At 43.8% G+C, this 26,840-nt stretch overlaps 1 protein-coding gene and 1 non-coding gene across 2 annotated transcripts in view; both read left to right on the top strand.

The window, feature by feature from the left end:
• LOC126439219 (uncharacterized) overlaps nt 1-26,490 on the top strand; it is a 172,129-nt gene extending 145,639 nt beyond the window's left edge. The window contains exons 9-10 of the mRNA XM_050090558.1: nt 14,344-14,441; nt 26,194-26,490. Coding sequence (XP_049946515.1) covers nt 14,344-14,441; nt 26,194-26,345 — 250 coding nt within the window. The 3' untranslated portion in view covers nt 26,346-26,490. The remainder of the gene's footprint in view (nt 1-14,343; nt 14,442-26,193) is intronic.
• Trnas-cga (transfer RNA serine (anticodon CGA)) lies at nt 25,840-25,914 on the top strand. Its single transcript has one exon. It is a non-coding gene; the product is annotated as a tRNA-Ser (tRNA).
• Nucleotides 26,491-26,840: the final 350 nt, after the last annotated feature.

Raw genomic sequence — 26,840 nt, 5'->3', positions numbered from 1 at the left:
GAACCGTAACTGTGTAGATAATTATTTATTTCTAATTTTGTGCTGCCAGTCACTTTTATTTTTTGTTTTACGTTTAATCTAACATAATACAACGCGTTTCGAACATGTTGTGTTTATCATCAGGCGTTTATACATACATAAATACAGAGAAATATTACTTAAAAATAAATTGTCTTAAACAAAATTAAACTAGATCTTTTTGTCCATTGTTCGTTACTGTAGTGGCTGGTGTGGCATTTGAGGGGAGGTGGGCAGTGGATGGCCAGAAATCGATGTCAGTGATGTCTACAGCTCGTTTTTCCTGTTGTTGGCTATGTACGACATCACAGCCTGTATGGAATGCAGATAGTTTTGCATCAGTTGTGTGTTGCGAAAATCGTGCGAAAGACGTTTATATGACTGTCGTACCCATGCCGATATCCATCATCAAAGGTGTCCGCCCCCGGTAGCTGAGTGGCGCCGGCACGGTAGCTCAGCGTGTTCGGTCAGAGGACTGCGTGCTCTCTGTAATAAAAAAACTGAGTCAAGGAATCAACGATCGACTTGAACGGATGTCTTGTGACGTTCGCCCAGACCAAACGCAACGAACTATATGGAAAGAAAAAAGTGTCAGCTCGACAGAATATCAATCCTTAGGGCCCCGGTTCGATTTCCGGCTGGGTCGGAGATTTCCTCCGCTCAGGGACTGTGTATTGTGTTGTCCTAACCATCATCATTTCATCCTCATCGACGCGCAAGTCACCGAAGTGGCGTCAAATCGAAAGACTTGCAACCGGCGAACGGTCTACCCTACGGGAGACCCTAGACACACGACATTTACATTTTTTACCAAAAGGTCGTCGTGGTTGGCCTCAATCATCATTCTCTTCGGTTCTAGATGCAGACAGAATGGCGACACAACTACTCTCTTTGAGCCTCCAGTCTCGCTTATTTCTAATTTCTGACGTAGTTCCTCTGGAGGGAACAAGTGGAGTGCTCTTTGCTAGCTACAACGTCAGCTTTCCTCAGCCCACTTTGCTCCCTATGTAGAGGTCACTAGGCGCTGTTGTAACTGCAATGTAAGGATTCTTCATAGCACGACAGTGCCCTGTGCTGTCCTGATTACTTCACCTTTGTATAGAGTGCCCGTCGGGTTGTTCCTTCTAGCCTGCCATCGGTGTCGTAAATCTGCCTCTGTATAATCGTTTGCAAAAAATCTTCGCCCGTGCCTACCATCCGACGTGCCAGTCAGTCCCTTAACTACTGCTTTCCAGCCATAGTTGCACGAGGTTTATAAGAATTCCCCAAATCACGCCTGTACTTATTCGTGGCGCAGCATACCTCCTCCCATCCTATGAGGTTCGTCCCGAACCTTTAACATCGTGCTCCCACTCAACTACCATAACTCCAGTAATTTACATATTCAGTACAATCTTACAGATTCATCATACAGGACTCCCGCTCAGATTTTACTACTACGATGTGTTCCCTGTCATACCCCTTTATATACAAATTAAGACCTTAAAACTAATTTCTTCCCCGACCAATGCCGCTTAGCCATTCTGCAGGTAACTGGTGTGTTGGCACATCCACAATCTGTGCCTTGTTGCGTGTTACCCAGAAGGCTGATTGAAACACGCAACAACTAGTGGCCAATACGCTCACCACTAATACTTTGTGCCCCTCTTCTTCCTCGAAATGATGAACATACTGCCGCATTTGTTTCACTGAAATTCCCCCTTCCTGGAACTCTCTAATTCCGTCAACGGACTGCAAAAACTCTAGATTGAGTGTGTCACTTAAATACATTAAATTCTGAACGGGTAATAACCTCAGAGATCCTTCTATCCAATACAACGTTATTCGCGATAATGTCATAACAGTTGAGACTGTAAGCACAGCCGGAAACGAAAATCCGTCCTGACTACCTCACAAGTCGTGCCATTAATGGTCATTCTGCTGCCCCAAAGCTCGAGTGTTTTCAACCCTACAGTCTATCTTCTTCGTAGTAATTCAGCCATACACTTTCTGACGTTAATACTGAACATAACCAATGAGCACCCACCCTCTGGAAGTACGTTTGGGCTGGCAGAAGCTCCTTCCCACAGCACGTCTCCTAGAAAAAAACTCGCTTCACATGTCCGCTTATCAGTCCTTACTTGGCCACAAGACAGATCACAAATCACTCTATAACCCCTCCCTTTTTCCAAGAAAGCTCAATCCACCAAACAACAATATCAATAATAATGACATGAAAAACTAACAACTCTACAAAAAAGAGGAAAACACAAATATCCATGTGGCAAAAAATACATGTTCCGTGATATACTAAAGAAAAATAAAAAAGAGACAAATTTAAACTATACAACTTATTTATACGACCTTAACCTGTATGGCAGATCAGGCACTTTACATTTTTCACCAATTCCAGTGTCCTTTTTTTTTTTTAATCCTTTGTAACTTTCACTTCCTGATTGGTTGCTGATAACTGTGGTATCCTCTCTCCAATTCCTTTAAACGGTTTCACGCGACCGACGTTTTTGTGAGGAAGTGTATTTTCATATTGACCAGTGAGATTATTTCCAAGACCTCGTATGGTCCCTTATATTTTGTTAAAAATTACTTCGTTTTCCCCTTTGACGTACAGGAACTAGTGACCATTACCCATTGCCCCACACGGTATTGCGGCAGTTTGCCCATGCGTCTGTTTGGTTGTTCCTGGTGTTCTAGCATCTTCGTGATTGCCTTTTGCACATTCCTCTTAACATCCCTAATTCTTCTGGCAAACTCCGTCACCGACTCACCATCCGGTCCTGATTTAGCAATCAAAACGTCAAAGGGACATGGCGTTTTCCTGCCATACACCACCACAAATGGCGACAAACCCGTTGCAGTATGAACCTTCGAATTATATGCACACAGTACATATGGTAAATAGCTATCCCAATCGTTATTCCTGAAACATACGCAGTAGCTCAACATCGTTTGCAATTGTCTTGTTTACGTGTTCCGTTCTCCCATCGGTCCACGGATGAAATGGACTCGTCTGTAACTTCCTTATAGCATAGTTGTTTAATTAAATCCGTGACAAAATTCGTACCTTAGACCTTAATTATGGTCTCAGGCACCCCAAACTTTAATATCTAGTTGTTTTCTAACGCCTGCGCTACAGTACTAGGCCGTTGATCTGGTATTAGTTCCGTTGCCAAAAATCGAGAAAAATTATATATGCAACGGGACTTTCTGATGCGTAATGTCGGCCCTTTGCACACATGGTACACAGTCTTTAACATACTGCTCCACGTCATGCTTCCTGTTCCTCCATCAAAACCGCTCTGCTGCACGTCTGTCCATTGTACGTGACCCATCATGAATTTACAACATACGGTCGTGAGCTCATTGCAAAACTCCTTCTGAAAACCCTCTGGAACCACCCCATGTGGTCCGCACCTCGTCCTTCTACACAACAAACCCTCACGCATAACGAAATGTGACTATGACTTAAATGTCTGGTGCTCCTTATCCTTTGCCTGCGCCTGCTGCCAGTCTTCAACGCTCTTCCCTAGCATACTTAACATTGCTACCCCGCGACTTATTGAATCCGCATTTGCATGTGATCTCTCTGGCTTCTGGATTATCTCGTAATCGAATTCACTAAGCTGAAGTGCCCACTAGCGTTCTTGCTTCCCACGCCCGGGTTCCCGGGTTCGATTCCCGGCGGGGTCAGTGATTTTCTCTGCCTCGTGATGACTGGGTGTTGTGTGATGTCCTTAGGTTAGTTAGGTTTAAGTAGCTCTAAGTTCTAGGGGACTGATGACCATGGATGTTAAGTCCCATAGTGCTCAGAGCCATTTTTGAAGTGCCCACTGAGTTAATTTACTTGATGGGTCTTTCAAACCAAGCAACTATTTCAGTGAGGCATGATCTGTCACGACCTTAAACTTCCTGCCACACAGATAACACCGAAAATATGTAATACCGTATATGACCGCCAACATCTCTTTCTCCATTGCTAGCTACAACGTCAGCTTTGCTCAGCCCACTTTGATTAACTGCCTTGAAACGTAAGCTACCGGAAGTTCCTGACTATCTACCATCTGTTCCAGAACACAACTGACTGCCTGACTTGAAGCATCACTTGAAGGGATAAACTCTTTCTCTAAATCCGGAAGAACCAGTACTGTATCTGAAACTAACATTTCTTCCAATTTCTCAAATGCTTTCTGACATTCCTGTGGCCAATGGTGTTTCGTCCCCTCCTTCAGTAGTTTACTCAAGGGTCCAGCTATTTTCGCCAAGTCTTTCACGAACCGTCTATAATAATTACAGAGGCCATGAACGATTGTACCTGCTTATTTGTTTGTGGTATCGGATAGTTTTGAATTGCTTATAAGACGAAGATTGGTCTGTACGCCATGCTCACTAATCACGTGCCCCAGATAGCTTACTTGAGTTTGCGCAAAATGGTTCTTGTCCACATGTAACATGAAACGTGCCGATCGTAGTCTACTAAAGACATCCTCCAAAAGTGTCACATGCTCTGGTAAATCCTCCGAATGGACAATTACGTCGTTGAGATAGAATAGGCAAGTTTTTAGCTTTAATTTTCTTAGTACCCCATCTAACAACTACTGCAAAGTTGCTGGTACTCTCTTTAGTCCAAATGGCATGCGTTTGTAATGAAAATGTCCTGCTGGAACGGTAAATGCTGTTTTCGGCCTATCTTCAGGTGCCACCTCCAAACCAATGGCATCCACTTCTGAGGTCCATAGTTGCAAAGAACCGACACTGACTCAGATTATCCAAAGTTTCAGTGATGTTTCAAATTGTATAAGCATCCGAAATGGGTCACTCGTTTAGATATCTGTATTCACAGCAAAATCTGTATTTCCGGGTCCTTCTCCCGAATTTTTTGGCACGATGACAATATTTGTTCTTCAGGGACTATCACTCGGTTCTATGATCCCATCTCGCAGTTGTTGGTCAATAAATTCTTCTGCCATTGGTTGCAGTCGCTTTGCTATACGGTATGGCTTCCTATAAATTGATGTACTGTCCCCAATCAGTATGCATCAATGGGGTTGCTCGCAACCTTCCGTTCCCACAAAGTAAATCACTAAACCTCAACAACAAGTTCTCCATAGCTTTTCGATCACTGCCCTTCAAATGATCTACTTTCCCTTGTAACATTTCCTTCTCGACGGCTTGCTAGTGGCTTTCCTCTAGACTCGACCTATCGACATCCTCGTCTTCCAAGACTTCCAGACTATTTATTATGCACCCTTTGACAGAGTCACCTCCCCTCCGCCAAAGTTTTCCACACTAGCCGGAGACATCTGTTTCCCATTAGTGTCACTCACATGCGCTAAACGCCTACGGATAAAACAATGCGAACTGTCCAACTATTCATTGCTAAAGTGCGGTTCAATTCCTTCACGGATGATCTACGGTATCAGTACCCTTATTACTCAAAGAACGATCTACGTCCGTTTCAAAGGTACCATGATCGGACCTTTCTATGTCTCCCAGGGCTTGCCGCAAGGTGCAATTTTAAGTGGTGTACGTAAATTATAAATATGTCTTGCTGATGAAGTTATTTCATAATTGGTGTGAATTGTAAGCCAAGGCACTTTTAATTATTTTCCAAATCAATTCCATTCGATTTTTAAAACATTATGTACAAACCTGTAACAGTTAAGCTTTTTATTCTTGTATATATGCATTTCTTTATTTGTTTATTCAATTATGTGTAAATTGTCACTATGTGTTGCCCATGGCTAAATTGAGTACACACTCAAAGGCCAAATAAAAAAATAAAAAAATAAATTAAAAAAAAAACACATATAATGTTTCCCTCGGCAAATCGGTATCCAATGAAACCCGCACTGTCTTTCCCGTACGTGCTGGTATCTTATCCTGGTGATCGATCTTTACTGAAAACGTACGTAGTTTAGTTGGTTTCACCTTCATGATAGTTGACCCTTGCGACATTGTCTCCGTTGCAACTGTTTCCCCCAACTGAAACAAAGTCTCACTGAGTTACACTGTGCCTTGCAAAACATCGATCTTAGCGTAATGTTTGTCGAGAAAGTCTAGCCCGAGAATCACTGAATAACCTTCATTTACACATAACAACACCTCCATGCGTTCTCTAAATTTAGTTTTCCCGACTGAAAACACCAGTACTGGCGTACCCAATGATTCCACCCTACAATCGCGAACCCCACGTGGTGGTCCCAGGCTCCTCTGTCCCACAAGGTCCAGACTGATAACGGACACATTTGCACCTGTGTTTACCAAAACTCTGTTTCATGGTTCAAATGGCTCTGAGCACTGTGGGACTCACCTTCTGAGGTCATCAGTCCCCTAGAACTTAGAACTACTTAAACCTAACTAACCTAAGGACATCACACACATCCACGCCCGTGGCAGGATTCGACCTGCGACCGTAGCGGTCGCGCGGTTCCAGACTGTAGCGCCTAGAACCGCTCGGCTACCCCGGCCGGCCTCTGTTTCATGCCATCCAGTAAGGCCATCAATCTACATTCCGTGGGTGCACTAACTTGTGCCGTATTACGGCCTGTGGGGACTGCTTTCTGACGGTTGAACTAATCCCGTTTGCGTTTAATGGCTGCTTCCATTTCCGGTGCTTTCCACCCTTCCTACCTCTACATTCAAATACCCGGTGGCCCACTATGCCACACGCATAGTACCCTGGTTGCTTGCACTGCTTCCTTACATGCCCTCCCTGTCACATCCATAACACTTCAGAAGCGAACACGCGGTAGTCCACTCTCTGCTTTGTGGTCATATCCACCTCCTCTATAAATGTTGCGATCCTAAGCGCTGACTCCAAGTCCTCTGGTTTCTCCATCCGTACCCTCCGTCACACTTCACCGGGTATATCACGCAAAAAAATAAATAAATAAATAAATAAAATAAAAAAATTAAAAAATCATCCAACGCTCTATTTTCTGCCTCCTGTAATAGTATTATATTAGCTGCCCGGCACGAATCCGCCCACGAATTAGTGTCGAGGTCTGGTGTGTCGGCCAGCCTGTGGATGGTTTTTAGGGCGGTTTTCTATCTACCACTGCGAATTCGGGCTGGTTCCCCTTATACCGCCTCCACCATGTCGGCGACTGCTGTGCAAACAGTCTCCACGTACGCGTACACCATCATTACTCTACCACGCAAACATTTGGGGCTACACTCGTCTTGTATAAGACGTTCCTGGGGGGGCTCCACTCGGGACGGAACCCTGGGTTCGATGTAGCGCGGCGATGTGGAAATGCCGTGTGGCTAGGGCCTCCCATCGGGTAGACCGTTCGCCTGATGTAAGTCTTTCCAGTTGACACCACTTCAGCGACTTGCGTGTCGATGGGAATGAAATGACGATGATAAGGACAACACCACACCCAGTCCCTGAGCGGAGAAAATCTCCGACCCAGCCGGGAATCGAACCCGGGCCGTTAGGTATGACATTCCGTCGCGCTGACCACTCATCTACCAGGGACGGACAGGGCGACGTTGAGGTGGTTGGACTGCTGTGGCCTGTTGTGGAGTTGTGAACCACTGAGAGCTACGGTGGAACGAAGCCTCTCCGTCGTTTCTAGGTCCCCGGTTTAATACAGAACACACCCTATTAGCTTCTACATTCTGCGTCTGCACATATGTTTTTGCGCTTGGCTTACGGATTCTATCCGAGATCGCTTCCACAGACTCGTTGGGCTGCATCGACAACATACTTAATTTCTCCTGGAAAAATCGCGCACTGTTCTGCTTTTGATATCGCTGGCACAATCCCGCGGCCCACTCCTGGAAAGTAAGTGCTTTATTCAATGTCTCGTGTTAGACAATATATGCCTTGGCATACCCCGCCTAACGCGTATTAGCAACATATAGGGTTACGTCATCTGACCAGCCATGTGATTCTGCAGCATCTTTAACATCCTTAACGAAAATTGCCATGTCCTCCGTTGCCTTGTCCGTGAAGGGATCAATCAGTGGTACCACTGCTGGGTCATGCGAAACAGAAGGGACTCTCAATGCAGATTTACATTCCAGAGACTCTGGTTTGCAATTGATCAAGACTCTCTTTACGAGCCTCTAACTTACGATTAAATTCGAAATTCCTCTCTTTCATGCTCTCAAACTGAGCTGTTAACGCTTGAACTTGCGAGTTAAAGTAGTAACTGCATCTGCGGCAGCACCACGTATTTCCACCATTTTGCGTACTCTACTTCGACCTTAAAGCAAACGATATTTTTAAACAAAAAAAAAGACAAAACACTAACTCTCATTCAACTCTCACAAAAATTAATTCCTTCGGCGAATCATTGCCCATTCACATTCAGTAAACTACTAGACAGATGACCAGTACGTCTACATACACAACAAACAGCTATCGTACACGGAAACTCGTGCCACGACAAATTGCGAAATGCACACCTCACTGGCACTAAATTATCCCGTCCACCATTACCTCTAAGCAAAACAAGTCCACGGATTCCTGTGACATCACGATAGTAAAACTCTAAACATCTTGTACCCTTGATTATGCAACTAATTCTGACAACGAGAGCAAGCCTCAAAAATAATATAACTAAAACTTAAACTCACCACCCCACATTGTACTGAGCTGGTCTAACATTCTGCGTGGTGTCTGTTTGTTCTAAGTCGTGTCTCCCTACCACTTTCGCGCAACGACGCTCTGAGCGTGTTTTTTAGGGAATTGACTAGTTTGAACCTGGGACTTGTTGCTGGTAAGGAGACGCCAGACCACACATGACATGTAGAGTTCAGAAGAGTTCAGTGAGACTAGCGATGATATAACCAAATACTTAATGATTTCAGCGTCAACTCCACCGCACTCCCTGTAAAAGAATCTTAATACTAACTAAATTAGGAGAAGGGGTTCAAGGCTTTCCTATTTTTAGTTAGCTGGTAAAATAACGTCGAAAAAGCAGTTAAGTTTACCACTGGAAATTTTATTCTACTCACAAAACATTGTTTATAAATTGCACTATTGATAAAAGGAAATATTTTAATACAGGATGATAAATACCAACTGCGTTCAACAAAAATGTGAACGAATATTCCCTGAGTGGGTTTCCAAGTTCTACAGTGGATCGAAGGATGACCTATGCCATACCGCATCTATAATCTAGGTTTAAATTAAGTTTCACAAGAGAGAAAACTATCAAAATGGTCTACAGTGACCCTCAATTACCTTTAATTACTTATCTAACCTGTCGTTAATTACAGTGGCTGATGTGGCTTCTCAATAATTATATATCAGAAAAATCATCGCGTTTCAGATTTTAACTTACGTAACAAATGTGAATACCATGAGCTTCAATTGACGATCGACACTAGTATTAGGTAAAAAGGGGATGTAACAGATGAGACTTCTGCAGTTCTGAGTGCTGCCTTATGCGCTCAAAAATGCGGTATCGCGTGCGTTCATTACCTTGTCGGTGTTCGTCAGGGGGCGGCGGGCGGCACAGCTCCACACACCTCGCCGCCTCGGAAGCAACTCTCTCCTAACTTCTCCTTACTACAATTTACCGAAGTTGGTTTAAAAAAAACTATCTGGCTGTGTTTTCATCTGACCAATCAGGGTCTCAATGTTAACCTTAAGCTCTGCCTACAAAAATTCTATCTATCCAATGAGAAACGTTATACTTTTCGTGGTGGGGCAATGTTTTTAACGTTTGCAACGTGACAGAGACGCGAAAAAGTCTCACGCTAAAACTTGCAACTGGTGTGGCCCTTTTAATGTTATCGTAAGATCTATACTGTTCTTCTGGAGGGCTCTATCTTTTAACATGGGCTGGGGGTTGGTCCTGACAGTTACTTTTCGTGGTGGGGCAATAGGGGTGTCTGTCCCTTATCGTAGGGCCTTCTAGCTTAACACGGTTCTGCTCTCCGCTTCTGTTCTCGTTTCTTCCCTCGGAACTGCGTCTGTTTCACGGTGGGAAGGTATGACATGCATTTAGGCGTTCTTGTGTTAGTCTATGGTATTCCATTTGCTCACTCGTTGATGGTATTACTTTGGTTATTTTAATGTCAGGATTTATTCGGAGCTATATGACATACTGCCGGATTTGCTTGTCATGTCAGGGTTTTCATCGAAGGTGTTGGATTTGCCTGACACCTTACACTGGTAACTACGTCAAGCGCTATTGCCTCACTCACATCTCACCAAAACGTAGCGTTGGACGTGGTAGGACAATTTACGATTCAACGTATTGTGTTGGAAAGCGAAACAACCATTCCTGTCACCAAATTGTTACAACCACCCGAGCTCAGTGGTTGTAATGTGGCATGGTTTGTAATGTGGTATGGTTTGAGAGAGAGGGACGACTCACGCCGAAGGGTGCAGAGAAACATAGGTAAGTGTGTCACTGACTTTGTTACATCGAAGATACATAGCGAGTCTTCTGCTGAACTCGGCGATGGCGCCGCCCAGCGTGCGTGGGTCAGCGCCAAAGCGGTGTCCGGTTGCCCAGCCTCACGGCCACGGCTAAGTTGTCGCCATGTATGTTAGACGCGCCCGATAGCCTGGAACACGGCTGCCTGCTCCCTCAAGCGCGACCCGTGGACTCCATGTAGAGCGCCGAAGGGGACAGCCAATCGCCGTCGTTGTAGTGAGCCTTAGCAGCTCCAGCCGTCCGTCAGGGCAGCCCGTTCAGTGCCCGTGGACAGTTCTGCACCTGGGAGGCCGCGAGTTCGCGCCTGGCTCCGCCCCTGCTAACGACAGCTTGCAGTCCGTCGGACGATGCCATCCAGAGAGCGGAGGCTAGCAGCCCTCTCCCTCCTAGCGCCGGTGTAGCTCCAAGGTGCGACGCACCGCGCCACAGCAATGACGTGTCCGTGCAGTGGAGGTTGGAGGTAGCTCCAGCAGACCGGTTGACCGCCGATATCCATCACCTAAAGGTCGTCGTGGTTAGCCTGCAACTTAAACAAACGTTATTCTCTCCAGTTCTAGACGCAAACAGAATGGCGACATAACTACTCTCTTTGAACCTTCGCGCTCGCTTACTAATACTTTTCCCTAGGCCTCTGACATAATACCTCTGGAGAGGACAAGTGGAGTGTTTTTTGCTGACTACAGCGTCAGCTTTCCTCAGCCCAATTCGGCCCCTACACACAAGTCACTAGCTACAATGTATGGGTTCTTCACAAATCGTCAGTGCTTTGTGCTGTCCTGATTATTTCACGTTTGTGTACAGTGCCCATCGCGCCGTTCCTTCTAGCCTGCGAGCGGTGTCGTAAACCTGACTCCGCAGAATCTCTTGCAAAATTTCAACATTGCTCGCACCTGCCATCCGATTTGCCAATCGGTCCTTTAACTACAGCATTCCAGCCATAGCTGCGCCAAATTCATAAGAATTCCCCAAATCCGCGCCTGTACTTATTCGTGGCGCAGCATAAGTATTTATCGATCTTTATCTCTGTTTTCTCACATCTATCACAGAGCTAATCTTACTTAACGAAAGTAATTCGTCCTTGTAAGACGTAATGTCACGAATACCTTTAAAGCAGAGTATAAGTATATACAGAGTCCGATTTTGTGCTCATACCATACAATTTTTGAATCAGAATATGATATGTATACATTTTTAGGTAGCTTATGCCTATGTATTATATGACACAAGATCCCATGTGATCAGCGTGTTGTAAGTGCTGTGTATTTTTTTCCATGTTGTTCTATTCACTGCTTTTGTTTGTGTTTGGCTTTGTCACAAATACCTACGCAAGTAACACCTTGCCTTGAAGTGCATTCGCTTACGTTCTTGTACCATATTATATAACATGCACTTCATGCAATAAACATTTCCTTATTTTTTATGTTACCACATAGTTTACCCTTCTGCTTTTTGGGGCTTTACTTCGCAATAATCGACTGATACATTTTCATTTGAGCTTGTAGTTAACCTTTATTTGTATTTCGGAATAATAAGTACTTAACGTAACTCTTTACTGAAAAGAATGTTTATATCCTTGTTGTCATATTATTATACTTTTCTGAATTCGCTGTACAGTGCTATAAAATTTTTGTTCATATATACATAGTCAATCTATGTCATCATGTTGTATTATGCACAACCAAACTCCTTTGTGTCCTGTAAGATTGTTGCATGTACTGTTATATAACAATTACGCCACATAATTTCCATTGTGTTTTACCGAGACTTTTCATTATAAATGATAGCAGTTTAATTTTTTTAACTTGTTCAGTGATGGCACTTGTACGCCTTTACTTTTAATAGCACTCTTACGGTTACCTACATTATGTAAAAAACATGCATTCCATGTGTTTATTTCTATATGTCACGTACTCCTACTTATGTGGAAATTACTTTGATGTGCAGATCTATATATGACGAAGTACGACTTGATTCACATCTATGTTAACACAGCGCTCGAGAGCAGAATATTACTTGTACCTATAATTATTTGTGAGTTCAAGTTTTTCCTGCAATAAGGTAGACTTATACTTGTGTTGAATTCCACTTGTTCTTTGATTCACCAGTGTCACTATATTACATCATTTTACGCTATTGTGCACTGCCATTGTGAATGAATTGTGCCTCAATGCTTTAATATTCTGTAATGGCTAGTTTATACGCACTTTGTAAATTGATGGGATCTACTGAATCTGTGCACTGTAAGTTTTAGTTTGCAAGTGTTCATGGTACGTATAGGCAACTGCCCCCCACCCCCACCCCCTCCGCAAGCTTCAATGCTTAACTATTTCTGAAATTATATTGTGTGTAAGCATTCTCTAGACACTGTAAATTGCGCCTGTTTAGTCACCTCTTTTCCCCTCTCCCCCCTTTTACCTTCCCTGCTAGGTTTGTGCACTATAACATTCAGTTGCCTGCGTTCGCATCACATTTGCACCCTATCCCTCAATCCCTCGCCATCATCCCCCCCCCCTTCTTTCACAACATCTGCCGTATTTGGAGACTTGCGGATGCATCAGGCACCTTGCATGGTGCGGTTCTGTTGTGGTGGCATGCACACGCCCAACATAAAATGATATTGTAGCAGAGTAAATACCAGAGTTACACATCATGCATGTAATAATAATAACTTTTCAAAGATTTTGTGAGAATGTAAACAACGATTCGTGTACAAATACAGTAGAGTTTCGTAATCGTTACAATCTTTAAAGACGATTCACAATACCTTGTAACTTTTAAATGTAGAAACAGAATAATTTAGTCTATGTAGGAGCCATCTAGAGGCTGTAACATGCTGTACACGCCTTAAGAATCTCAATGTATGGAACATATCACTCAAATGTGTGTTTAAAGTATATTATCATCTGTGAGCGCTACGTACAAAGACATGGCCATGTGACACAAGGTTCTTTTTAACTGTAAATGTTTTATTTCTGGCGAACATTTGTGTAATGTGCTGTATTTTATCCACCATAATGACAACATGTCATAAGGTTCAAACTCGCTATCAACATTTTTTAACAAAAATTTTTGATTGTATGTAAGTGTACAGTTTTCGTTTCCATTTTTGTAATATCAAAGAAAAACTTTTTTCTCAATTATAACGTCATAAACCACAACAAGATCTATCCCATGTATATGCAGTTTGTTACAGACCAGAAGATGACAGTTATATCTATCTCTATGAGTGGCGTCCTTTCCGATGGGTCTAGGGGACTGGGGAACATTACGTTTGTGTCAGATGGGAATTTTGGATTGAGGGGTAGGCGTGCTTCAATAGTCCGTGCAGTTGTGTCTAACCACTGTGACAAAGTGGCTTCGATTGTTAATGGATCTGCCTGATGAGCTATGGACCTGGGTTTAAACCCTGATCTTGGAACAAATTTTCATGAACTCTTTTCTTGTCCGAATGAAACAGAGATAGGAATTTCTTCTTTCTGAACAGTTTTATCTGTCGAAACTGGCTGTCGAAAACAAAGACGAATTAATGCGACCTTGGCTGTCGAAATTTTTGTACCAAGGAAAACATAGCTCACTCCTTGTAATTTCTCAACATGAGGAAATTCAGTCTTTGCCGCAGCGTACAAACACGCAGTGTGCCGCTCAATTATGTAATTTTAGAACTATTCGTTAAAGAGTAAAACTGCAGTACAGATGTGATATTCCTTAATCATCGTCAAAATTAAAATAGTTTGCTGCACCAAAATTAGAATGTGGAGACTAACGCTTCTTATTTGACACAAATAATCAACACAGTGCACATGCATAAGAGGTAAAGGGTTTTCTAATTTCCTTGGTCTGCTTTGCAGCCAAGGACAGTAGGCCAGTAGGGAAAACAGTGTCACTGTACTGACTTTCACGCCTGATCGGTCTGTCCTTTCCTTGGCAGCATTGCGAGTCACACATCATTCTACGAGTTGCGGCTTAACCAGTTGCCCACGGAACGGGACTTCAGGTTCGTCGCTAACGACGGACTCAGCCTTGTGGGTAAGTACCGAGCAAGGCCGTAGCACTCTGAACTCGCATTCAGAAGGGCCTTGATTTTGTTCCCCATCTAACCATCCATATTAAGGTATTCTGAGATTACCTTAAATAATTTGAGGCAAATGCTGGTATGGTTCCTTTGAACCTGCCCGGTTAGCCGTGCGGTCTAACACACGGTTTTCCGGATTGGGAAGGGGCGCCTGGTCCCCAGCACGAATCCGCCCGGCGGACTAGTGTCGAGGTCGAGTGAGCCGGCCAGTCTGTGGATGGTTTTTAGGCTGTTCTCCACCTGCCTCGGCGTATGCGGGCTGGTTCCTCTTATTCCGCCTCAGGTACACTATGTCGGCGATTGCTGCGCAAGCAAGTTCTCCATGTACGCGTACACCACCATTACTCTACCGCGCAAACATAGGGGTTATACTCGTCTGGTGTGAGACGTTCCCTGACAGGGGGGGGGGGGGGGGGGATGTATCCACCGGAAGCCCCCGGTTAACATGCAGTACAATGGTTCCTTTGGAAAGGACACAATCCATTTTCTTCTCCATCCCTCCGACATAAAAGCAGACGGTACATCTCTACTGATTCGTCGTGAAAGCAGTGTTAAAAGTACACCTATCTTGCTTCCTCCTTTTGTGGATATGTATGCATTGACACGCATTCCCGCTGACAGCAGCCACACGTAAACACTGTGTTGATGCAGTAGACACTAAATTCTCAAAACGTAAATCACAACCAGGTGCTAAAATTTGTTAGTCACAGCGGGTGACTCATTTATATTTTCGGGCAATGATCTTTGCCATATCTTGACAGAACAGCAGCGACACACACACACGCACACAAACACACACACACACACACACACACACACACACACACACACACATCAAAACTGACGCCTAAAACGTGACTTTGGACTCTCAATTTTAGTAGCCCCATGCCATTTTCATGTCTAAACAGTTACAAAATATATGCGGTTAAAAAAATAAAGTGCTAAGCAAGTAGCTGACATTTTCTTTTTAGGCCTAAATGAGGCTGTGTAGAAAAACACACGTGGCCAAGCTTATAGTTGCACAAAAGACATGTTTGCTGAAATACTGTGATGAGTAGGCGAACAGTGATAGCTGGCACACGCAAACAGCTGTCTGAATTACTATTAACTACTGGAAGAATGCAGTTACTGTGTAACGTACACTTAACGCCAAAATCATGACTGTAAACTCTAATGTTAATTCTACATCTAAATTGTTCTACAGCTGTATAAAATACTTGTAACTTTCTAAGCAGGCAACTGACATTTCATCCTAGGACTAAACTAGGGTATGAACAAAAGCAAACCTGAGCAAGCAGCATTTTAGTGGGAAGTACATAACAACATAGCCAATGTTTATTTCTAATATCACAATGTTACTTTCATGATTAAAAAGTTCAAAAAACTGCTTAAAGGATGTAATGTACAGTACTCCCATGTCTAAAACGTACGCCAAAAATTTTAGTTTTTCAGTAATGTATCACCTCACCGAGAATGGTTTCAGGTGAGAAGATGATAATGCACATGTTCTACACTAGAAAGATATATTTTACGATGCTGATTTTTATTACATTTGACCTAGGCATACTCTAAATCATGTGCAAAAACAAACTTTTGAGGAATGCTGCAAAATTTACCGATCGAAAGCATGGTGCTAATGCTCTCTTAAATACTTACAGACTCTATTTCGTTTCCATGATCAACTACTAAACAACACCAATAACCAGTGATTGATTGTGACAGTATGCACCAGTAGGCTGTACAGGTACTTCTGAAGAAAAAATTAGAGAAGCAGATTTTGAGATGTGGTAGGACAGAACTTTGTTGCGGTTGAAGATATCTAAAACAAATGTTCTATTCACAATTTTAGAATGCTCAGAAATGTCTCAAAATAACTTTTTAAGAAGTCTAAATTTCAAAAACACTGGCTAGAAGGTCACAGTAATAGAACCTCCTTTTTTTTCTTTTTACAAATCGAGCACTGCCAATATCTAATTGTGCTCCAATATATAAGATTTAAAAAACCACACAACATAGCCAAAGATAAATGAACTGGTCAAGCACACTTTTGAGTGGTAAGAATGTGTTTTCAGGAGATTTTTATTGCATTATATCACATAAATTGCATAGTTTCATAATTCTGTAATGCTCCAAGTTTGAGATATGAGATGTAAACAGACAACATTGCTGATGAAAAGGATGGACAAGTTTGCATTCATCGACAAAAAAGTTTTATACCTGAAAAACATACTCATATTGCTTATTGTAACACACAAATGTGATTACAGTTATCTGATCACAAACAAAATTCAAACTGCACAAAAAATTATCAGTTTAAATGATGACATCAAGTACAAAACACATGTGGAATTACTATCACAACTTAATTGTTCTATACACACAGCATGGCTTCCTTAATGGTACTACTGACAGAACTTGTAGGTTAAACAGCACTTGTCAATTACTGCAGTTCGATATCTGTACTACACTTAGCATGATGGACCCTCACATTAAGTATTTCCACACTTAAACTGTCTGCAACACTTACCAAAATAAACACAGCTAGTTTACTGTCACTAGAGATATAAAATAAAGCGCACTCTTCAGTGCCATTAGTTTGATCTTTGTACCAAAGCAAACGATGTTATTCCCACTTCTAAACTGTCTGTATTAACTGTAAAAAACTTGGTTTGGCTAGAAGTGATGTCTAAGTCAATCAGATATTATATTGTCCGCATGGCTAGGATATGAACCTCATCTTGCAGCATTAAGCCTTTGCCATCTTCTGCTGACGCTAATTTATGTTGACACGCAGTGGAAACTATATGACTCTTCAATCAACAGTAGTAATACAGATTATCTCAAGTAAGAAATGAGAATTGCTATGCTTTCCAACTTCTTTTGAGAGTTATCCACACATTATAGCGATTACATGATAGGGTGTTAAGTTTATCTTGCATTACAAAATGCATGTCATTTTCTGCTATAGCACAATGGAGACAACATGACACTTTGCCCCCCATACACCATCATTTTACAGCAAAATTGTAACAAACTGCCTCATATATCATTATGTTATAGCAGAACTGAAAAGAGAAATGGCTGCATATTACAAAATATAACAAATTACCTCATACTTCGACATATTATAGAAAACTGAAACGAGCTGCTCATTGTACTAAGTCACAACAGAACTGTAACAAATTATTCCAAAATTGTAACAAGTTGTCTGATACATTGACACATTATAAGGTATTATCATTATTAATGTAACTGCAACAAAGTGCCCCATACATCGACATATTACACCAAAACTGTCAGAGATTGATCCAAGTAAGAAACCTTTCTGATCTTGTATTGATAACGTTAACTTATGTAATAATTACAATGCTATGCAAGTGAAGCAGTGATAGATGACACGAACAAACAGGTGTTTAGGCTGACAGTGAATGTGCATTAACTTGACAATGGGTGTCAGCAACTGAATCTTAAAATAATATCGACTTTTTGATTTCCTACTACCACAGATGGATTAGTTCCGCCATCTTGAATGTTGAATTTCCTACCACCTTCCATTTTTAAATTTCCCACCAGCACAATCTTGATTTTTTCTTTAATTTCCTGCCAGTGACATCTAGGATTAAGTGACAGCCGTGTCACACTTCACCTGCAGGACGTAGCTATACTACTCGTAGCTATACTACTCTCTGTGGAAATTCTTTTTGTTATATTTGTGAAGAGTTTGAAATTGCAAAAACAGAAAGATAAGCCACTTGTAAAGAAGTGCTGCAAACCTTATTTCAGGTGCTATGTTGGTGGCCAGGACAAGAATGCCTTCCATCCCCAACATATAAGCTGTTCACCATGTGCTACATTCCTGATAGGCCGGTTAAGAGGATTACGGCATACAGCCTTTTCTGTTCCCATGATTTGGAGAGAACCAACAGATCACACAATGGTTATCGTTTTTGTCTGACAAAACTGCACTGACGGAAAAAAATCGCAACACTAAAAAAAATTAATGTAGAATAAATAATTTCGCGAATACATTTGTCTAGGTAATATATTTAAGTGATTAACATTGCAAGATCACAGGTTAATATAAGCGCGAGATAAGCCTTTGGACACCTAAAATAGTGGTACATTACTAACCGGTGTAACCGCCAGAATGTTGAATAAAGCTTGCAAGCGTGCATGCATTATGTTGTTCAGGAGCCAGATGTCAGTTTGTAGGATGGTGTTCCATGCCTACTGCACTTTTGCACTTGGTCGAAATGGTTCAAATTGCTCTGAGCACTATGGGACTTAACATCTGAGGTCATCAGTCCCCTAGAACTTAGAACTACCTAAACCTAGCTAACCTAAGGACATCAGATATATCCATGCCCGAGGCAGGATTCCAACCTGTGACCGTAGCGGTCGCGCGGTTCCAGACTGACCACTTGGTCGATCAATCCACAGACGGTTAATGGTGTCTGTGGATGTCACTGCAGTTGTCGTTCGATGATGCTCCGTACGTGTTCGATTGGAGACAGATCTGGTGATGGTGCTGGCCAAGGCAACATGTCGACACTCTGTAGAGCGTGTTTCGCTACAACAGCGGTATGTGGGTCACCGTTAGCCTGTTGGAAACACTTTCTGGCATGCTGTTCATGAATGGCAGCACAACAGGTCGAATTACCAGACTAATGTGCAATTTTGCAGTCAGGGTGCGTGAGATAAACACGAGAGTGCTCCTGCTCTCATACGAAATCGCACTCCAGACCATAACTCCAGGTGTAGGTCCAGTGTGTCTAGCACGCAGATACGTTGGTTGCAGGCGCTCAACTAGCCTCCTCCTACGCACTATACGGCCATCTCTAGCACCGAGGCAGAACCATTTTTCATCATAAAATACAACACACCTCCACCCTGCCCTCCAATGAGTTCTCGCTGGACACCACTGAAGTCACAAATGGCGGTCGTATGGTGTCTACGGAATGCACGCTACAGGGCGTCTGGCTCTGAGCTCTCCTTGAAGCACCCGACTTGTAATACACTCCTGGAAATTGAAATAAGAACACCGTGAATTCATTGTCCCAGGAAGGGGAAACTTTATTGACACATTCCTGGGGTCAGATACATCACATGATCACACTGACAGAACCACAGGCACATAGACACAGGCAACAGAGCATGCACAATGTCGGCACTAGTACAGTGTATATCCACCTTTCGCAGCAATGCAGGCTGCTATTCTCCCTTGGAGACGATCGTAGAGATGCTGGATGTAGTCCTGTGGAACGGCTTGCCATGCCATTTCCACCTGGCGCCTCAGTTGGACCAGCGTTCGTGCTGGACGTGCAGACCGCGTGAGACGACGCTTCATCCAGTCCCAAACATGCTCAATGGGGGACAGATCCGGAGATCTTGCTGGCCAGGGTAGTTGACTTACACCTTCTAGAGCACGTTGGGTGGCACGGGATACATGCGGACGTGCATTGTCCTGTTGGAACAGCAAGTTCCCTTGCCGGTCTAGGAATGGTAGAACGATGGGTTCGATGACGGTTTGGATGTACCGGCACTATTCAGTGTCCCCTCGACGATTACCAGTGGTGTACGGCCAGTGTAGGAGATCACTCCCCACACCATGATGCCGGGTGTTGGCCCTGTGTGCCTCGGTCGTATGCAGTCCTGATTGTGGCGCTCACCTGAACGGCGCCAAACACGCATACAACCATCATTGGCACCAAGGCAGAAGCGACTCTCATCGCTGAAGACGACACGTCTCCATTCGTCCCTCCATTCACGCCTGTCGCGACACCACTGGAGGCGGGCTGCAAGATGTTGGGGCGTGAGCGGAAGACGGCCTAACGGTGTGCGGGACCGTAGCCCAGCTTCATGGAGACGGTTGCGAATGGTCCTCGCCGATACCCCAGGAGCAACAGTGTCCCTAATTTGCTGGGAAGTGGCGGTGCGGTTCCCTACGGCAATGCGTAGGATCCTACGGTCTTGGCGTGCATCCGTGCGTCGCTGCGGTCCGGTCCCAGGTCGACGGGCACGTGCACCTTCCGCCGACCACTGGCGACAACATCGATGTACTGTGGAGACCTCACGCCCCACGTGTTGAGCAGTTCGGCGGTGCGTCCACCCGGCCTCCCGCATGCCCACTATACGCCCTCGCTCAAAGTCCGTCAACTGCACATACGGTTCACGTCCACGCTGTCGCGGCATGCTACCAGTGTTAAAGACTGCGATGGAGCTCCGTATGCCACGGCAAACTGGCTGACACTGACGGCGGCGGTGCACAAATGCTGCGCAGCTAGCGCCATTCGACGGCCAACACCGCGGTTCCTGGTGTGTCCGCTGTGCCGTGCGTGTGATCATTGCTTGTACAGCCCTCTCGCAGTGTCCGGAGCAAGTATGGTGGGTCTGACACACCGGTGTCAATGTGTTCTTTTTTCCATTTCCAGGAGTGTAGTTCCTGGTGTCACCGTGGTGCCAGCTGCTGCTGAAATTGCTGCTGCAGATGCAGTGCGATGCACCGGAGCCATAAGCCGAACAAAATGGTCTTTCCTCTCGGTAGTGCCGTATGGTTGTCTGGAACCCGGGCTTCTCGCGACCGTACATTCTCCTGACAACCAGTGCTAGCAACCATGTACAATGGCTACATTCCTGCTAAGGCTTTCTGCAGTACCGCAGAAAGAACATCCAGCTTCTCCTGGTCCTATTACACGACCTCGTTCAAATTCCGTGAGATGTTGGTAATAGCGTCTTTGTCGCCTTAAAGGCACTCTTGACCAGCATTAACGCTCTCCAATCTCAAAAGTAACTAACACTCACGACCATTATAGCGTGTATATACAGCAAACCTGATTTTCAGTATCATAATAGCGTTATTAGCGTCATTCTCATGCGACTAGCGCGAAAACTGAATAAACTTCGTCTTTCAGACGTAGAAACACACTTACCAACTTTCATTTATCTCGCACAGCTCCTTATTGGTGTTGCGATCTTTTTCGCCAGTGTAGATTTAAGCACTTCTTTGCAGTTTCCTAATTTAGTATCTGGTACAACGCAAATGGAGGACTACAGTGGTGTCCGACTGCTGCTGGTCCTTAGGAAGTTTAATTTCTGAGGCAACGTATCGCAGAAAATCTGGATGCTAATATTTTTAGAAATTATTCTTTATTTTTCTATACCCATATGTTACTCATTTCTGTGATACCTTTTTGTACAGGCACATTTTTTGCTGCTTGCGTTTGGTAACTTTTTTTTCGGAGACTTGTCATTTTGTGAAATAAAAAGTGTGTTAAAAAATTCCAGAAACTTTTTATTTTGGAACTAATTTTATTTATTTGTCTGCATCAATGGTGTGGCCTTAAAAATAGTCTCCATCAGATATTAGACATTTATGCAGGCGATTTTTCGAATCTTTGAAGGACTTCTGTATCTAGAATCTTGATGTTAACATTTACCTGTCTCAGCAATGCGTTTTTAATGGCATCTTTGCTTGTAAAACGCCGGCCCTTTAAGTTTTCCTTTATTTTTCACAACAGAAAAAATCACAGTAGGCATTTAAATCGAGTGAGAAGCTGGAGCATCATTATATTACGTTTTTGGTCAAACATTCACCAAAAGAAACGGAACTGTGAGCAGGTGTATTATCGTGCAGCAAAAGCCATGAATTGTTTCGCTAACAATCCGGGTACTTTTAAGCAAACGGAGTTGGACCTTTTAACAGTTCAACGTTCTGTTAGGAACTCGTGTTGCACTACGCCGTTAAAATGGAAGAACACAGTCTGCATGATCGTCACATTTCACTGCAACTGTTGATCTTTTTTCCGCTTCGTGGCCAGAATGCTTCCACTGAGACGACTGGGTTTTAGTTTCCACGCCATATCTAGAAACCCACTTTTCATCACTTACTATGACGTTGTTGACATCATCTAACGGGTCCTGAGCTAGTTGTATTTGCATCTGTTTTTGTTCTAAATTCATCAATTTTGGACCAGACTTTTCTGTCACTTTTTTTAAACCCGAATCCCACTATAAAACTTTATGAGATGAGCCAACCGATATTCCGATATTATCAGCGACTTCTCTCATCGTGATTGGGCAATCTTTCATAGTCATTTCTTTTACCTTTCCCCCGATTTTATTAGTTGATAATGTGCTGGGGCATGTAGGGCGCTTGTCGTATCCAACGTCTTCGTGCCCTTATTCGAAACGCTTATACCACTATTAAACCCTTTCTTACTCATAGAAGACTCACAAAAAGCAATATTTAACATTTGTAAAGTCTGCAGCACTTTATTAAGTTTTTATAGCAAAAATTAATATAAATTTACTGGCCCAACTTTATAGAAAAATAGTTCAGATGGCTCTGAGCACTATGGGACTTAACATCTGAGGTCATCAGTCCCCGAGCACTTAGAACTACTTAAACCTAACTAACCTAAGGACATCACACACATCCATGCTCGAGGCAGGATTCGAACCTGCGACCATAGCGGTCGTGCGGTTCCAGACTGAAGCGCCTAGAACCGCTCAGCAACACCGGCCGGCCCATTTTTATAGAAAATAAGTAGCTGCCGATACTACCAAAAAAGTAACCTTTTTGACAGCTGACAACAGACTAAACATCCGATATAGCTAGCACCATACAGATGTTTCTCACACATGTTTAGAACACAGTAACGAAAAAATTGCGCGAATCGGACTAATACAAGGGCGTGCTGGAAGAAATGCCTTCGAAATTTTTACTTAAAAATATTTAAAGCTTTTTAAATAACACGAACCTTATTAACATTATACATCTTTATCATCATGTCTACATATTTATTTCTCAAAATAGACACCATGGCGAAAAACACATTTCTGTCAAAGAGACACCAGTTTGTTGACACCGGCACCCTAGAATGTTTTACTTTGTTAACGGAGCCACGACCTGACATCTGCTGGCACCGCTTCGTTACTGTCAAAGTGAAGTCCTCGAAGGTGTTCTTTAAGTTCTGGGAGCAGATGAAAATCTGGTGGGGCCAAGTCGGCACTATATCATCGTTGACAGTGAACCCAAGGTGTCGGATTGTTGCAGATGACGCGGCACTCGTGCGTGGTCTGGCTTTGTCACGCTGAAGGAGAGGGTGCTCCAAGTGTGGACGGACTCTTGGAATTCGGAGCTCTATTACACGCTGTTTCTCACGCACTGACTTAGCTATGGTACACGCTACCATGTTACACGCTATATTTCTGAGCTCTCTAGCGGCAGAGGGTTGCAAATACGAAGACATGAAGGACAAGATGTAGAATGTTGACAAAGTTTATTTGATTTAAAATGCTTTAAGAGATTTCACATAAAAAATTCAGAGTCACTACTTTGAAGCACACCCCCGTAGAAAATGAGAAGTCACAAATTTCCAATTATATTTGAACACACCTCATACATACTCTGAAGAGTCAAAGAAACTGACCCACCGGCCTAATATCGTGTAGGGCCGCCGCGAGCACGCAGAAGTTCCGCAACACAACGTGGCGTGATTCGACTAATGTCTGAAGTAGTGCTGGAAAGAACTGAACCATGAATCCTGCATGGCTGTTCGCAAATCCGTAAGAGTACGGGGGTGTGGAGACCTCTACTGGAGAGCGCGCGGCAAGGTATCCCAGATATGCTCAATAATCTTCAGGTTTGGGGAGTTTGGTGGCCAGTAGAAGTGTTGAAACTCAGAAGTGTGTTCCTGGAGCCACTCTGTAGCAGTTGTGGATGTGTGGGATGTTGCGGGGTGTCCCATTTTCCTGCTGGAATTGTCCAAGTTCGTTGTAATGCACAATGGGCATGATTGGACGCAGGTGATCAGACAGGATGCTTATGTACATGTCACCTGCCAGAGTAGTATTTAGACGTATCAGGGGTCCCATATCCCTCCAACTGCACACACCCCACACCATTACAGAGCTGGAACAGTCCCCTGCTGACATGTAGGATACAGGGATTCCTGAGGTTTTCTCCATACCCGTACTCGTTGATCTGCTCGATACAGTCTGAAACAAACTTCGTCCGACCAGGCAACATGTTTCCAGTTATCAACAGTACAATGGCGGTGTTGACGGAACCAGGCCACGCGTAAAGCCTTGCATCGTGCAGTCATCAAGGATACACGAGTGGGCCTTAGGCTCCGAAAGCCTATATCGATGATGTTTCGTTGAATGGTTCGCACGTTGACGCTTGTTGATGGCCCAGCAGTGAAATATGCAGCAATATGCTGAAGGGTTGCAGTTCTGTCAGCAGACCGGTTTGGCCGAGCGGTTCTAGGCGCTTCAGTCTGGAACCGCGCGACCGCTACGGTCGTAGGTTCGAATTCTGCCTCGGGCATGGATGTGTTTGATATCCTTAGGTTAGTTTGGTTTAAGTAGTTCTAGGCGACTGATGACGTCAGATATTAAGTCCTATAGTGCTCAGAGCCACTTCTGTCACGTTGAATATTCTCTTCATTCTTAGTTGGTCTCGTTCTTGCAGGATCTTTTCCAGCCGGAGCAATGTCGGAGATCTGATGTTTTACCGGATTCCTGATATTCACGGTGCTTTCATGAAATTGTGGTACGAGAAAGTCCCCACTTCATCGCTAACTCGGAGATGCTGTGTCCTGTGGTGTCACCGCCAGACACCACACTTGCTAGGTGTCGGCCGCGGTCCGTTAGTATACGTCGGACCTGCGTGTCGCCACTGTCAGTGATTGCAGAGCGAGCGCCACCACACAGCAGGTCTAGTGAGACGTCCTAGCACTCGCCCCAGTTGTACAGCAGACTTTGCTAGCGATGCTACACTGATAAATACGCTCTCATTTGCCGAGACGATAGTTAGCATAGCCTTCAGCTACGTCATTTGCTACGACCTAGCAAGGCGCCATTACCAGTTTATATTGAGATTATCATTCATGTATCAACAAGAGCGATGTTCTCCAAGTATGGATTAAAGTTAAGTATTACATCAACTACGTACTTTATTTGCTACTATTAATTCCCTTAACTGTTCCAGACCTCACGCCAGTTTGCGTGAGCTTAAACGCGTGCCTTTCGGCTACCCGTCACTGTGGATTGGCTGTCTTGCCAGTCCACAACATGTCCTTCGCTCGTATGGCGACTATAAAACCACGTTCAAAATCATTTAAATCTTGATAACCAGCCATTGTAGCAGCAGTAACCGATCTAACAACCGCAACAGACAATTTTTGTCTTGAATGAGATTTTCACTCTGCAGCGGAGTGTGCGCTGATATGAAACTTCCTGGCAGATTAAAACTGTGTGCCGGACCGAGACTCGAGCTAGAGACCTTTGCCTTTCGCGGGCAAGTGCTCTACTGGCAGAAGTAAAGCTGTGAGGACGGGGCGTGAGTCGTGCTTGTGTAGCTCAGTTGGTAGAGCACTTGCCCCCGAAAGGCAAAGGTCCCGAGTTCGAGTCTCGGTGCGGCACACAGTTTTAATCTGCCAGGAAGTTTCAAATTTTGTCTTGTATAGGTGCTGCCGGCCGCAGCGCCGTATTCTGCTTGTTTACACATCTCTACATTTGAATACGCATGCCCATACCTGTTTCTTTGTCGCTTCAGTGTATAACACAAAGGACTGACGAAAGTATTTATAAAAGCCCGGACTTGTACAGAAATTCTGAAATTTCATCTGGATTTAGGAGCGAATTGTGTGCTAGTAGAAGTGTGCATTGTTCTCGTTTGACCTGTGTAACTTCGTGTGCCAGTGTCCATCGGCGGCGCGGCGGGCCTGTTCGCGGGCGCCAGCCTGCTGAGCTTCGTGGAGCTGCCCTACTACCTGTGCCTCAGAACTCGCTGCTGCGCCGCACGCCACAGCCGGCCGCCTCGGCCGACCGGACGTATGCCGTTCCTGCCGTAGCCAGGCGTCACGCAGCAAGTTCTGCATGCGGCTGTCCGTCCTAGTGTTAGCCCACTCTCATAACGTAGAGCTGTTGCCTACCTAGAGCAACTCTCCTGTGCTGCACGGCAATTGAATTCAGTGGACGCTACGCAAGTGCTTCCTATCATACACCTTATATCACTATCGATACTTTTACTTCTTTTTTCCCTTACTAATGTTCTCCTGATACTTAGGTGGAAAAATTGTTTTTACAATGCACATGTATGTGTAAAATTCATGTATACACGCAAACTGGACACCTGTAAACTACATAGTTTCTGCTAAATAAAATTGTAATATCGCTTGCTGTTAGTTTATTATTCGATTCAAAATATTTCGTCATTTAACGTACTGCTAGCTATATGCTATCGTTCAAGTTGTAAATTATGATTGTTACCATAAAATGGGGCGAATTAGAACATTAAAAAAAATATTTTTCACGAAAACGACATAAATATGTGCTGACAATACTTA

Source organism: Schistocerca serialis, chromosome 1 (assembly GCF_023864345.2).
Source record: "Schistocerca serialis cubense isolate TAMUIC-IGC-003099 chromosome 1, iqSchSeri2.2, whole genome shotgun sequence".
NCBI classification, from domain to species: Eukaryota; Metazoa; Arthropoda; class Insecta; order Orthoptera; family Acrididae; genus Schistocerca; species Schistocerca serialis.
Note: the sequence above shows the minus strand (reverse complement) of the source record. Positions and strands in the feature narration are given on the sequence as shown.